The 12,821-nt window shown below is 43.6% G+C and overlaps 1 protein-coding gene across 1 annotated transcript in view; it reads right to left on the bottom strand.

Moving 5' to 3' along the window:
- DMBT1 (deleted in malignant brain tumors 1) overlaps window positions 1-12,821 on the bottom strand; it is a 624,760-nt gene that overhangs the window by 465,229 nt on the left and 146,710 nt on the right. Inside the window, exons 4-7 of the mRNA XM_069239169.1 lie at window positions 8,756-9,073; window positions 3,985-4,014; window positions 2,521-2,550; window positions 1,057-1,086 (exon numbers count right to left, since the gene is read on the bottom strand). Of these exons, the coding sequence (XP_069095270.1) occupies window positions 1,057-1,086; window positions 2,521-2,550; window positions 3,985-4,014; window positions 8,756-9,073 (408 nt within the window). The remainder of the gene's footprint in view (window positions 1-1,056; window positions 1,087-2,520; window positions 2,551-3,984; window positions 4,015-8,755; window positions 9,074-12,821) is intronic.

Below are 12,821 nucleotides of genomic sequence, written 5' to 3' on the forward strand. Positions count from 1 at the left end.
CAAAGGTTGTTGTAGATTAGTCAATCAGCAACATAATTTTACTGGTCAATATCTCTTACGTACACTTCGCTTCACAGAACTTTAAAAATACACCAACAAACATAAGCAATGTTCTTTACACAAACTGTGCCTCATAGTCCTTAAAAACACAGAAGGACATGAAAGCATTTGCAGATAAAACTATACTTTACAGAGACAGGAGCACTTAGGGCCCAATTACGAGTTTGGCACTCTGACCACAAGTCTGTCGCAGGAGCAGTTGGGAAAACGTTGTCAAGCTGGCAGTATCCCGACTGCCATATTCCAACATTCCTGCAGGGCTGGCTGTGTGTTGTCGGCGCAGTCAAGTTGGCAGCATGCTTTGGCTCTAGGACAGAGCCTGAAGCAATGCTGGCTAGGTAACAATGCCAGCACCAACATTGCAGGCATGGTGGGGAACAACATGGGCCCTGGCCACAATCCACAGGGGCTTATTCACCATGGTGCCCTATTTTGTGGCCCTTTACCTTCCTTTCGGCCAACCTTTTCATGGCGGTGTCCCTGCCATGAAAAGGTTGGCGGAAATGTACATCATAATACACACGGTGGAACCCATGCAAGCACCACTACCATTGACCGTTACTGTCCCTACCGAAGCGGTAGCTCAGATGTCCACGGTGGTGGTGGTCTTGTAGTGGTCCAACCACACAGAACACAATCGGGTGTCGGACCACAGAGGAGCTGGCGGTCAAATGCCAAAGATGATACAGTATTCCCAAGACCACCAAACTCGTAATCAGCCCCTTAGTCTATTCCCAAACACTTTATAAACTGAGTGAAAAATATAATGCTTTGAGCACAAACAGAGCACACAACACTTTTAAAACACAGACGGGTATACATCTCGCATGCATACTGTACCTCCAACCTACAGGAGAAGGAACAAATAAAGACAGTATGATATTCAAGCAGACCCTAGTGAAGGGCACTTTACCCATCAAAGGCGACTGCATAAAGCAAGCATGAAATTGAAAATGTATATTTTATTTTGCAATGAGAACTAACTGAGAAACGTACCTGAGGGTCTCGGTGTTGAATTCTGAGCGGCTGTGAAGATAGAAATAGAACATCATGTTAGCAATATCAGGAAGTAAATTTATACTTGTAACAGACTGCAGATGTACAGTAGTTGTGCGGTTTCAATAATATATTTCAAGGAGCAAATTACTGGTGTGGTTATTCATGACTGAAATGTCACGGTGTGTTCAACTTATTGATGCTTGTTAAATGATACTGATTGGCTTGTTAATCAGTTATTGTGATTATTGATTGAGTCATTGATCTGTAGATTTGTGATGCCAAGGAGATATCTCGCACTGGGAAGTCCCTGAACGTGGTCCAAAGGTTTATCGACCTAAACGCTTCTCCTTGTAAGTTTACTTATTAAGGCTCTGATGCGCTAACAGTTCCCAGTGTTTTTCTTTTCCAAAGGTTGTTGTAGATTAGTCAAGCAGCAACATAATTTTACTGGTCAATATCTCTCACGTACACTTCGCTTCACAGAACTTTAAAAATACACCAACAAACATAAGCAATGTTCTTTACACAAACTCTGCCTCATAGTCCTTAAAAACACAGAAGGACATGAAAGCATTTGCAGATAAAACTATAGTTTACTGAGACAGGAGCACTTAGGGCCCAATTACGAGTTTGGCACTCTGACCACCAGTCTGTCACAGGGGCAGTTGGGAAAACATTGTCAAGCTGGAAGTATCCCGACTGCCATATTACAACATTCCCGCGGGGCTGGCTGTGTGTTGTCGGCGCAGTCAAGGTGGCAGCATGCTTTGGCTCTAGGACAGAGCCTGAAGCAATGCCGGCTAGGTAACATTGCCAGCACCAACATTGCAGGCATGGTGGGGAACAACATGGGCCCGGCCACAATCCACAGGGGCTTATTCACCCTGGTGCCCTATTTTGTGGCCCTTTACCTTCCTTTCGGCCAACCTTCTCATGGCGGTGTCCCTGCCATGAAAAGGTTGGCGGAAATGTATGTCATAATACACACGGTGGAACCCATGCAAGCACCACCACCATTGACCGTTACTGTCCCTACTGAAGCGGTAGCTCAGATGTCCACGGTGGTGGTGGTCTTGTAGTGGTCCGACCACACAGAACACAATCGGGTGTCGGACCACAGAGGAGCTGGCGGTCAAATGCCAAAGATGATACAGTATTCCCAAGACCACCAAACTCGTAATCAGCCCCTTAGTCTATTCCCAAACACTTTATAAACTGAGTGAAAAATATAATGCTTTGAGCACAAACAGAGCACACAACACTTTTAAAACACAGACGGGTATACATCTCGCATGCATACTGTACCTCTAACCTACAGGAGAAGGAACAAATAAGGACAGTATGATATTCAAGTAGACCCTAGTGAAGGGCACTTTACCCATCAAAGGCGACTGCATAAAGCAAGCATGAAATTGAAAATGTATATTTTATTTTGCAATGAGAACTAACTAAGAAACGTACCTGAGGGTCTCGGTGTTGAATTCTGAGCGGCTGTGAAGATAGAAATAGAACATCATGTTAGCGATATCTGGAAGTAAATTTATACTTGTAACAGACTGCAGATGTACAGTAGTTGTGCGGTTTCAATAATATATTGCAAGGAGCCAAATACTGGTGTGGTTATTCATGACTGAAAGGTCATGGTGTGTTCAACTAATTGATGCTTGTTAAATGATACTGATTGGCTTGTTAATCAGTTATTGTGATTATTGATTGAGTCATTGATCTGTTAATTTGTGATGCCAAGGAGATATCTCGCACTGGGAAGTCCCTGAACGTGGTCCAAAGGTTTATCGACCTAAACGCTTCTCCTTGTAAGTTTACTTATTAAGGCTCTGATACGCTAACAGTTCCCAGTGCTTTTCTTTTCCAAAGGTTGTTGTAGATTAGTCAAGCAGCAACATAATTTTACTGGTCAATATCTCTCACGTACACTTCGCTTCACAGAACTTTAAAAATACACCAACAAACATAAGCAATGTTCTTTACACAAACTGTGCCTCATAGGCCTTAAAAACACAGAAGGACATGAAAGCATTTGCAGATAAAACTATACATTACTGAGACAGGAGCACTTAGGGCCCTATTACGAGTTTGGCACTCTGACCACCAGTCTGTCGCAGGGGCAGTTGGAAAAACGTTGTCAAGCTGGCAGTATCCCGACTGCCATATTACAACATTCCCGTGGGGCTGGCTGTGTGTTGTCGGCGCAGTCAAGGTGGCAGCATGCTTTGGCTCTAGGACAGAGCCTGAAGCAATGCCGGCTAGGTAACATTGCCAGCACCAACATTGCAGGCATGGTGGGGAACAACATGGGCCCGGCCACAATCCACAGGGGCTTATTCACCATGGTGCCCTATTTTGTGGCCCTTTACCTTCCTTTCGGCCAACCTTCTCAATACGGTGTCCCTGCCATGAAAAGGTTGGCGGAAATGTATGTCATAATACACACGGTGGAACCCATGCAAGCACCACCACCATTGACCGTTACTGTCCCTACCGAAGCGGTAGATCAGATGTCCATGGTGGTGGTGGTCTTGTAGTGGTCCGACCACACAGATCACAATCGGGTGTCGGACCACAGAGGAGCTGGCGGTCAAATGCCAAAGATGATACAGTATTCCCAAGACCACCAAACTCGTAATCAGCCCCTTAGTCTATTCCCAAACACTTTATAAACTGAGTGAAAAATATAATGCTTTGAGCACAAACAGAGCACACAACACTTTTAAAACACAGACGGGTATACATCTTGCATGCATACTATACCTCCAACATACAGGAGAAGGAACAAATAAGGACAGTATGATATTCAAGCAGACCCTAGTGAAGAGCACTTTATCCATCAAAGGCGACTGCATAAAGCAAGCATGAAATTGAAAATGTATATTTTATTTTGCAATGAGAACTAACTGAGAAACGTACCTGAGGGTCTCGGTGTTGAATTCTGAGCGGCTGTGAAGATAGAAATAGAACATCATGTTAGCGATATCAGGAAGTAAATTTATACTTGTAACAGACTGCAGATGTACAGTAGTTGTGCGGTTTCAATACTATATTGCAAGGAGCAAATTACTCTCATAATAGGGCTTAATAGCAACAGCAGTAAGAAACATTGCCATGTCTTCTATCATACCTCTTGGGAGAGACAACACGTCTATGCTGTAAAGACCCAGACTCGTCGGAAACTACAGGAGTTTCTAAGGGAGATAGGGCACAGAATTCCGAACTGATATATTTTCAGAGGATTCTGCAGCCACCTATAGTAACGATGAGATAATTCAACGACCAAATGCCTCCCCCCCCAAACAAAAATTGACACAAACCTAATGAATGGTGAGAATATACTGAAAAAGATGAGAATTAAGCTCAGATGACGCAAACACAATGTGTGGTGGCACACTCCAAACAAACAAGAAATAATTAAAAATGAATTTGACACTAATGCTAACCTGCTAAAGGAGACCAAGACAGAATGCAGCACTACAGTCTTGGAAGAAAAAAAATAGCTCCTATTCTACAGTATCTAAAAGGCAGGACGACATTAGAAAGCAGTTTAGGGCACTAAAGAGAATGGCTTCCCTTATTACGCGTTACTTATTACACGTCCCCAAGAAGGACTCGGAGGCCTGTTTACAAACTCCACAAGATTATTTAATCAGAGTTTAAGCAGAAGTTTAAATTCAATCAAATTGCCATCCCTTAGGATGTGATCATTCATGTAAACCGATCATTCATGCAAACCGAAGGAGAAATTGCAGGCATACTTTACACAGAAAAGTAGAACATATTTTACTTTAAGGACAAAACAGTCTGAGAAATGTATATTAGAACAAGAAGTTGCAGTGCAATAGGTCTCGCATTTGCGAGAGTTAGAGCTATTGGGGTTGTAAATGCGTAACTGGACTTTTCTTGCCACATAAATTGGTCAACCCTTCAGCATAATTGCATCCTCTCAGTCACATAATTCCAGTGACCCTGCATATAACTAAAGCACTTACATTTACCTTCCTCTATTTGCAGCAAAAATGCAAATATTGCCATTTAGCATCCTAATTTAAATCTGTCATGCGAATTACAATAGAATACTACTTTCACCGCCCCAAAATGTCGAATTTTAGGCCTTGAGATTTCAGGGTTTATGAAACACTTGTTTATGGATATGGCCAGAATAGTGCTCTCTGCCAGCGTCTCCGAGATTAAAAAAAAAATCGCACCACTTAAAACTACAAATTAACTAAATGAGAGCAAGATTTGTAATTTATTTCTTCATTGCTCGTGTGGTTGCTGGCTAAAATGGTGTTTTTATTTAGTGCACTTCAGTTAACTAATGCGCAGTATTTTAAAATGATTCAACCTGGATTCTACGTAATAAAAATTGCAAGGAAGACATGTCTAAGACATGGAAAGCGAGAACCCTTAGGCTTCCACTAATGGCACATAGAAGCACCAAAAGAAAGCGATAGGTTACCCAAATGTACAAGTGTGGGGACATTCAAAGATGGACATCTTGGTACAAGTGACAAGCAGTGTGCATGTAAATATAAAAGCCTACTTTAAAAGACTAGATCGCAGAGCGTCAAGGATGCAGAAAGCAACAGCAAGACTTCATCTCACAACATTCACTGTAATGACTGAAACATGACTGATTTATGGAGGCGTAAAAGGTTACATATAAGAAGCATAGGGCATGTTAGTTATTTAAATAAAAACTTTTTTCCAGCACACAGTTAATTTTAAAAAGTGGGAACAAAAGTGTCTCCTCCGTTGCAAACAATGTTGACATGAAAAGCATTCCACAATGTATATTAAGGCAACGGGCTAGAGCTCTGCAAGGAAAGTCCAACCTTCGTAAGCTATTAAAGAAAGTGGAAAGCCTAAAAAAACAAAAGAATGTCATGGCCCGAAAGGAGGAAAATACATCAGTTACACATCGAAGTTCTGTAAGGGTCCTTGCATTTGGCCAGTATTGCTAATTAAAAAGGGGATGTGCTTGAGTGTATATTCTATTACGTCAATGGAACCTGCTTGGCGGAACTGCATACTACATAAACCTGCATGCCTCACAACAACAATACAGTTCCTGGGGGTAGCATCTGAAATTCTCATAATGTGCATTATGTGAGTGGCATTCTTGCCCACAACAGAGAGCAACAGTTTCCACTGCCCCTCTGCAAGGAATTTGGCAGAAATTACCTTTACACAGATGAAGCAAGCCCATCTAAGAAAAAGGCACTTAGAAGGCACACACTGTGGATTTTCAGAGGGTTACATATATTAGATTTTAGGAATTATTACAAGGAAATGCCAAAAATAAACCCTAAACTAATGTCTGTGGTTTTGCTTCAATGCAGCTCCTAGAATAAACACAACACAAAACAAAGACATAATCTAAGCAGTCATATTGTGTATTGTGTAACAGGGGTGTAAAACAAGCACCTGCAACCCATATGGCGTGGTGCCCCCATCTCCGTTAGGGGTCCCAACCCTTCAGGGGCCCTGAATCAAGGCAAGGTCAATGAACATCTGTGAGATATGGGAGACTCAGGGTTACCTCATCACATTCGGCAGGGATGCCCCAACATTTTACACCACTGTTTTATATTCAAGGGCATTCACCACACAGCCCATCTCCACAGTGCAAGACAGGGTGGAAGACAAAGGAGAACAATGGAGCTAGTTATGGCCATGCACCAACATCCATCACTGGGGTAAGCATAAAATTATTCCCACTTTAACAGGAATGGGGACAATAGGTATACCCACAAACGTATCTGTGAATGACAAAGAGTCACAACAACATGTTGTAATTCAGAAGGTATCAAACCAGGGCCAAATAACAATCCTCAAACACTCTACAAACATGATGTAGCTCCACCAACGCTTACTACTTAGGCACCATCTCTACCAGACAAACCTATGTGGTTCCAGCTTCTCACTCTGCTAAATTCTCAGCCATTATGTAGTTGTAAGATAACCCATTCACAAATCGTAAGTTTCAAAGTCATTATGGCCCTCATTAGAAGGCTGGCGGTCCTCATACCGACAGCCTCATGGTGGCGGTCAGGACCACCACTGCTGTGTTGGTCCTACCGTCACATAAAGACCCTGGCAGTCAGACCTCCAGAGTTCCGCCGTCTCCGCAGGGATTGGTGATCCAGACGGGTTGACGGCGGGTGAAGGTCGTAATTGGCCAGGCCAAAGCTGCATGCTGCACTTCCCTGCGGAGTACAACTCTGTTCTCTGCCAGTCTTTGGCTGGTAGAGAACAGGTGCAAGGGGCCACAGGAGGGCCCCTGTACTGCCCATGCATTTGGCATGGGCAGTGCAGGGGTCCCCCTGCCCTGCACCCTCGCAATATTCACTGTCTGCTGTGCGACAGCATTGCCGTCGGCTCGATTACGAGCCGGAGACAATACTGCCACCTGTTTCCCGCTAGGCTGACGGGCGGAAACCTCCGCCCATCAGCCTTTCGAGATACACCTAATAGGTCCAGAGGGGTGGTCGCCACTATGGAGGCTCTCACCCTGTCAGAGGTTTGACAGACAGGCTTTCCCGTCCATCAAACTCATAATTAGGCCCTATATCCTGTTCATGCTTAATGAAAATCACTCCTTAGTCCAACAATGCGGAGCTATCAAGCACTACTCATGCCTTCTGAGGTTTATTCGTGGTTTTGACAAATCTGACTTACCAGTCATGAATCATGAGCAAAAAAGATCAGCCAACTGCTGAAATCATCAAGGTATGCCCAGGATGAGGTCCAATTACTTAGCAATTTAGAGGTAGTCAATGGGAAGCACACTTCAATGTCCTTCTCTAGCCTTTTGTTATGTCTCCAAAATTTCTCCACTACTACTTAGCTTTTAAAAACCAGTAAAACATGGCCAATGATTCCGTACCCTGCCACACACAGAGGCACATTGAAGCATAGTCAATGGTGCCTTAAAAATCTGTACCCTAAATGTTCTTTAGATTTCAAGTAAGTCCAGTACTACATTTTATCCAGTAATCATTTTTTGTAGTTTATAAAAAGCCCAACTGCCTTTAGGTCCATACGAGTGTGGCAGTCCTTGGACCACCACACTCGCGGTGGCTGTCGGACCACTGCTGTTGGCAGGCAGCCCCACCAACCTCCCATCGTCTCCGCCAGGAACGGAGATCCCGATGGGCTGACGGCAGTGCAGGTTGGAATCAGCCAGGGCAGCGCTGAACTCAGCGTTGCCCTGCTGATTACAATCTGGTTCTCCGACAGCTTTTTCATGATGGTCTCACTGACATGAAAAGGCTGTCAAAGAACAGGTACAGGGGGCAACTGGGGGACCCTGCACAGTCCATGACTGCTGTATAGACAGGGCGCATTATGAAGGTGCTGATGCCCCCTGCGGGCAGCAGCATTGCCGCCAGCTCAATTATGAGCCAAAAACAATGCTGCCGTCACTTTCCTGCTGGGCTGACCGGCGGAAACCTTGGTTTCCGCTGGTTATCCCAGCGGGAAAGTCTTAATGGGGCAGGTGGAGAGGTAGCAAGAATGGTGGCAACCACCCTGTCAGGAGTTTTGGCGGGCAGCTGTTACCGTCCGCCAAACTCATAATCAGGCCCTATGTGTTCCAAAACACAGCTCTCTCTATAGCAGTGAGTGGTATATGCTCAAGCTGGGTTACATGGACATAACTCATGGCCACTTATAGACGTACCTGAGCAGATGACGCTGGCATCTTCGCTATGCACACAGTTATGTCTGTTCCATCCACTGCTAGGACAATCCCACAGGAAGGTTTCATTTCCCCTGCAATTCACATCATCCAAGAGAATATTGCCAGAGCCAGGACCAAAATGAGCATTAATTGGAGCAGATGAGGCGTATCCGCACTGCAGTTGTATGCACACCACGTTTGCATCGCTCATGTCCCATAGGTCATCGCATACTGTTCCCCATGCACCTGCGTAGTACACTTCCACACGTCCAGCACAGCGGTCCCCGCCATTTGCGAGTCTAAGAAGGGGGTTAGACCCTGAGGAGATTAAAGAAATGAAATCATGCAACTGAAAACCAATGCCTCTAGGATACAAACAAGACTCATCTTAACTATGCACAGCTTGCAAAATGCCACAAGCAAAAGCAATTACTTTTTCGCCTCTCATTTGTTGACACTGAAATCACCTCCATTCCTGCTTGACTACAAAACACTCTATTGGTTTCGCCAAGTCAAATATCTGAACACAACGTTTATCATTAATTACCATTCAACCAGTTGCTGCGGCTGCGGCAGGTCCTGTTTAGGCAGGTTTTTTTTTTTTACCACAGTGGCCAAAATGCTCCCTGAAGGGTTCCATGATGGGTCACATTTGTTGAATTTTCAAACTTGCAGTGACATAAAAAAAAGTACCTGGAAAAGCCCAGCAGTGATGAGAAATAAATCGATAGTACAAATTGCACTAAGCTCTCCCTGTGACAGAGCCATAATTGCTCCAAGGGGTTTTGATGGTGGAAGTTTATCAAATAGTGTGCATAATTTGTACCTCCTTAATTTTCTAAAAAAAAATTGTTTCTGATGGTTACTCCCATTATGTAGTTCAGCACATCCACTGTGTGCCAAGCAAGCCTGACCCTCACCTGGGGGTTTTGCAGTTTATCTTCCATTAGAACATGTTGAAAGCTGTGTGACAACTGTGCTTCTCTCTAACACGTCATGGGTATATAACCCAGTTAAAAAATCTAGAAGGGCGAATTCACTTGCTCTATTAGTGTTTAAGTTTTATTTAGTATGTTTTTTCACTTATAGATTGCACTTCCATCTGCTTCCATATCCTGCATCCCAGTCATACATTATGATGACAATCTACTTGGAAGGGACAGTGTGGAAAAAATAAGTTACACAGAACTAAGCAGTGTTATACAGATCTGGAAGAGTCATGAATTACAATAACTTTGTCTTTAAACATTAGTTGATGACTGTGGTTTCAACTATATGTTTATATTTGTGATACACAAACTCAAATCTAGCAAAAACTAGCATGACATTTCCATGGGAAAATGCTATTTTCTCCAGGAATACTGGCTCTTTTATTTTGAGTAAACACATGTTTGAATCCCTAATATCAGCGCCTCAAGGTTGGGACAGATTCTGCCTTACATGCATATTTATGACCATTTCATGAAAGGAATGGCTATTACATCCCAAATACTTCCACCGCCTTATGTGAAGAGTCAGCAGCATCATACAATGGATACCCACATTTTGGTAGAAATTGCCACTGCTATGCTAGAGTAAACATTTTGTCAGGTTTGGAAACTACTGTGGGACACACTGTGTTGGCTGGTCTTGCAAGCCAGGTTTAAGTTCAAAATAAGTTAAACAGTTTCTCAAGTTCCCCTGATTCCAGCTACCTCCCTTCCACATCAGTAACATGCGTGTTTATTTTACTGTGTCTAATAGGCCAATCCACAGTTAATCTCAATAGATCGACAGTAAGCATGCATGTACATGCCATTCTTTACATATCATGTGCAGTCATACTCGTACTGCTGAGATTAACATTCCAGTATGGAGGAAATCTCTGCTTTAGGATTGATTCCGGATTGATTTCAAAGTGTGACTAATGGTCTCATTACGACTTTGATGGTCAGACCTGTGGCCCGCCAAAGCCACGGGATGAGATAGCCGTCAACTCAATGGCCTCACCCCCGTTGTATTACGATGTTTCCACCGGGCTGACCTGCAGAAACAGTGCAACAGCATTGGCCTCTCCCTCCCTCTGCACACCAGCACCCTCGAAATGAGCACTGCCCACAACATGGTCATGTGATATGAGAATCATTTTATTTTGGTACTAGCTGCACTGATAGGCTAAAAATAATGAAAGGCCTACTGAAAAAATAAGAGACTTGAAAACAAGTTTATTTAAGTATTAGGTGTATTGCACTATGACTTTAAAATAATGTTTATGCTTGAAATATGTTTTGAGCAATATTACTGCTTTACTTTATTTTTGCATTATTTTTTAGAGTAAAACATTACGGATTTTTTTTTACGTAAAAATACATATTTACGTGTATTTCAATATGTGTGTTATAATGGTATTAGAAGTAGTGGTATGCGTGGTAATGATATCCGTGGTTAAGGTACTCATAATGTACTTCTATGTATATGCATGGGAATGGAAAACATGGTAAAGATGTGCGTTGTATTGGTAGGTTAGTTGTTAAGACTTTGTTGTAAATTTCATGTGGTAAAGGCATTCTTTCTTCCGTCATGCAACTGTTTTGTGAGGATTGTGCGCACAGACAGTGGAAGTTCATTGCTCACATTCCTGTAGATTGAGAAAGAAGACTTATACACTGAAGTGGGGGGAGCGGAGACAGGGTTCTGTAAGACCTGACAGCCTTAGGGTGGTCACCCCCAACTTTTTGCCTGCCTCCCTTCACTTTTTAACACTGTTTTTGCTGGTTTTAGGACTCAGCGCAATTTACCACTGCTAACCAGTGCTAAAGTGCATATGCTTTCTCCCTTAAAACATGGTGACATTGGCTCATACCCAATTGGCATATTTAATTTACTTGTAAGTCCCTAGTAAAGTGCACTGCTTGTGTCCAGGGCCTGTAAATTAAATGCTATTAGTGGGCATGTAGCACTGATTGTGCCACCCACATCAGTAGCCCCTTAACCATGTCTAAGGCCTGTCATTGCAAGGCCTCTGTGTGCAGTTTCACTGCCTCATCGACTTGGCATTTAAAAGTACTTGCCAAGGCAGAGACTCCCATTTTTCTACATATATGCCACCCCTAAGGTAGGCCTTGGATAACCCACAGGGCAGGGTGCTATGTAGGTAAAAGGCAGGCATATACCTGTGTTTTTTATATGTCCTGGTAGTGGAAAACTCCTAAATTAGTTTTCCACTGCTGTGAGGCTGGTCCTTTCATTGACTAAAATTAGGGTTACCCTCATATACTGTTTGAGTGGTAGGTTCTGATCAGAAAGGGGTAGACTGATCATATTTAGTATGGCCAGAACGGTAATACTGAATCCTTCTGACTGGTGAGGTTGGATTTTATATTATTATTTTAGAAATTCCACTTTTAGAAAGTGAACATTTCTCTGTACTTAAAATCCTCTATGCCTTACAGCCTGTCTCCAATCCACATCTGGGCTTGGCTGGTTGACAGCTCCCTTGTGCATTCACCCAGACAACCACAAACACAGACTGCTCAGTCACACCTGCACACATCTACATACTGAATGGGTTTTCCTGGGCTGGACGTGTGGAGGGACTGACACTTACATTTCAAACGACAGTGACCTGCCCTCACACAATAGACTGCCAAACCCCCTACTGGGAACCTGGCTGAAAGGATTGTGCTGAAAGGGGACCTTGTGCACTTCAAAACCACTCTTTAAAGTCTCCCCCACTTTAAAGGCACTTTTGGGTATATAAACTGGGTCCCTGACCCTTCCAATATAGACACTTCCTGGGACAGATACTCTGAACCAGACCCTGCAACCTGCCAAGAGGAGCTGCCTGACTGCCCAAAGGACTCACCTGGACTGCTTTGCTGTGAAGGACTGCTATCTTGCTGTTGCCCTGCTGCTTTGCTGGCCTCTGGCTCTGCTGAGAAGTGCTCTCCAAGGGCTTGGATTGAGCTTGCCTCCTGTTTCCTGAAGTCTCAAGGCCAAAAAGACTTCATCTCTGCAAAGGAATTCCTTGTGCGGCGAAAATCGTCGCACACCCTGCCTAGCGGTGAAAGAATCACTGAGTCGCCAA

The sequence above is a fragment of the Pleurodeles waltl genome, chromosome 6 (genome assembly GCF_031143425.1).
Source record: "Pleurodeles waltl isolate 20211129_DDA chromosome 6, aPleWal1.hap1.20221129, whole genome shotgun sequence".
Taxonomy (NCBI): Eukaryota; Metazoa; Chordata; class Amphibia; order Caudata; family Salamandridae; genus Pleurodeles; species Pleurodeles waltl.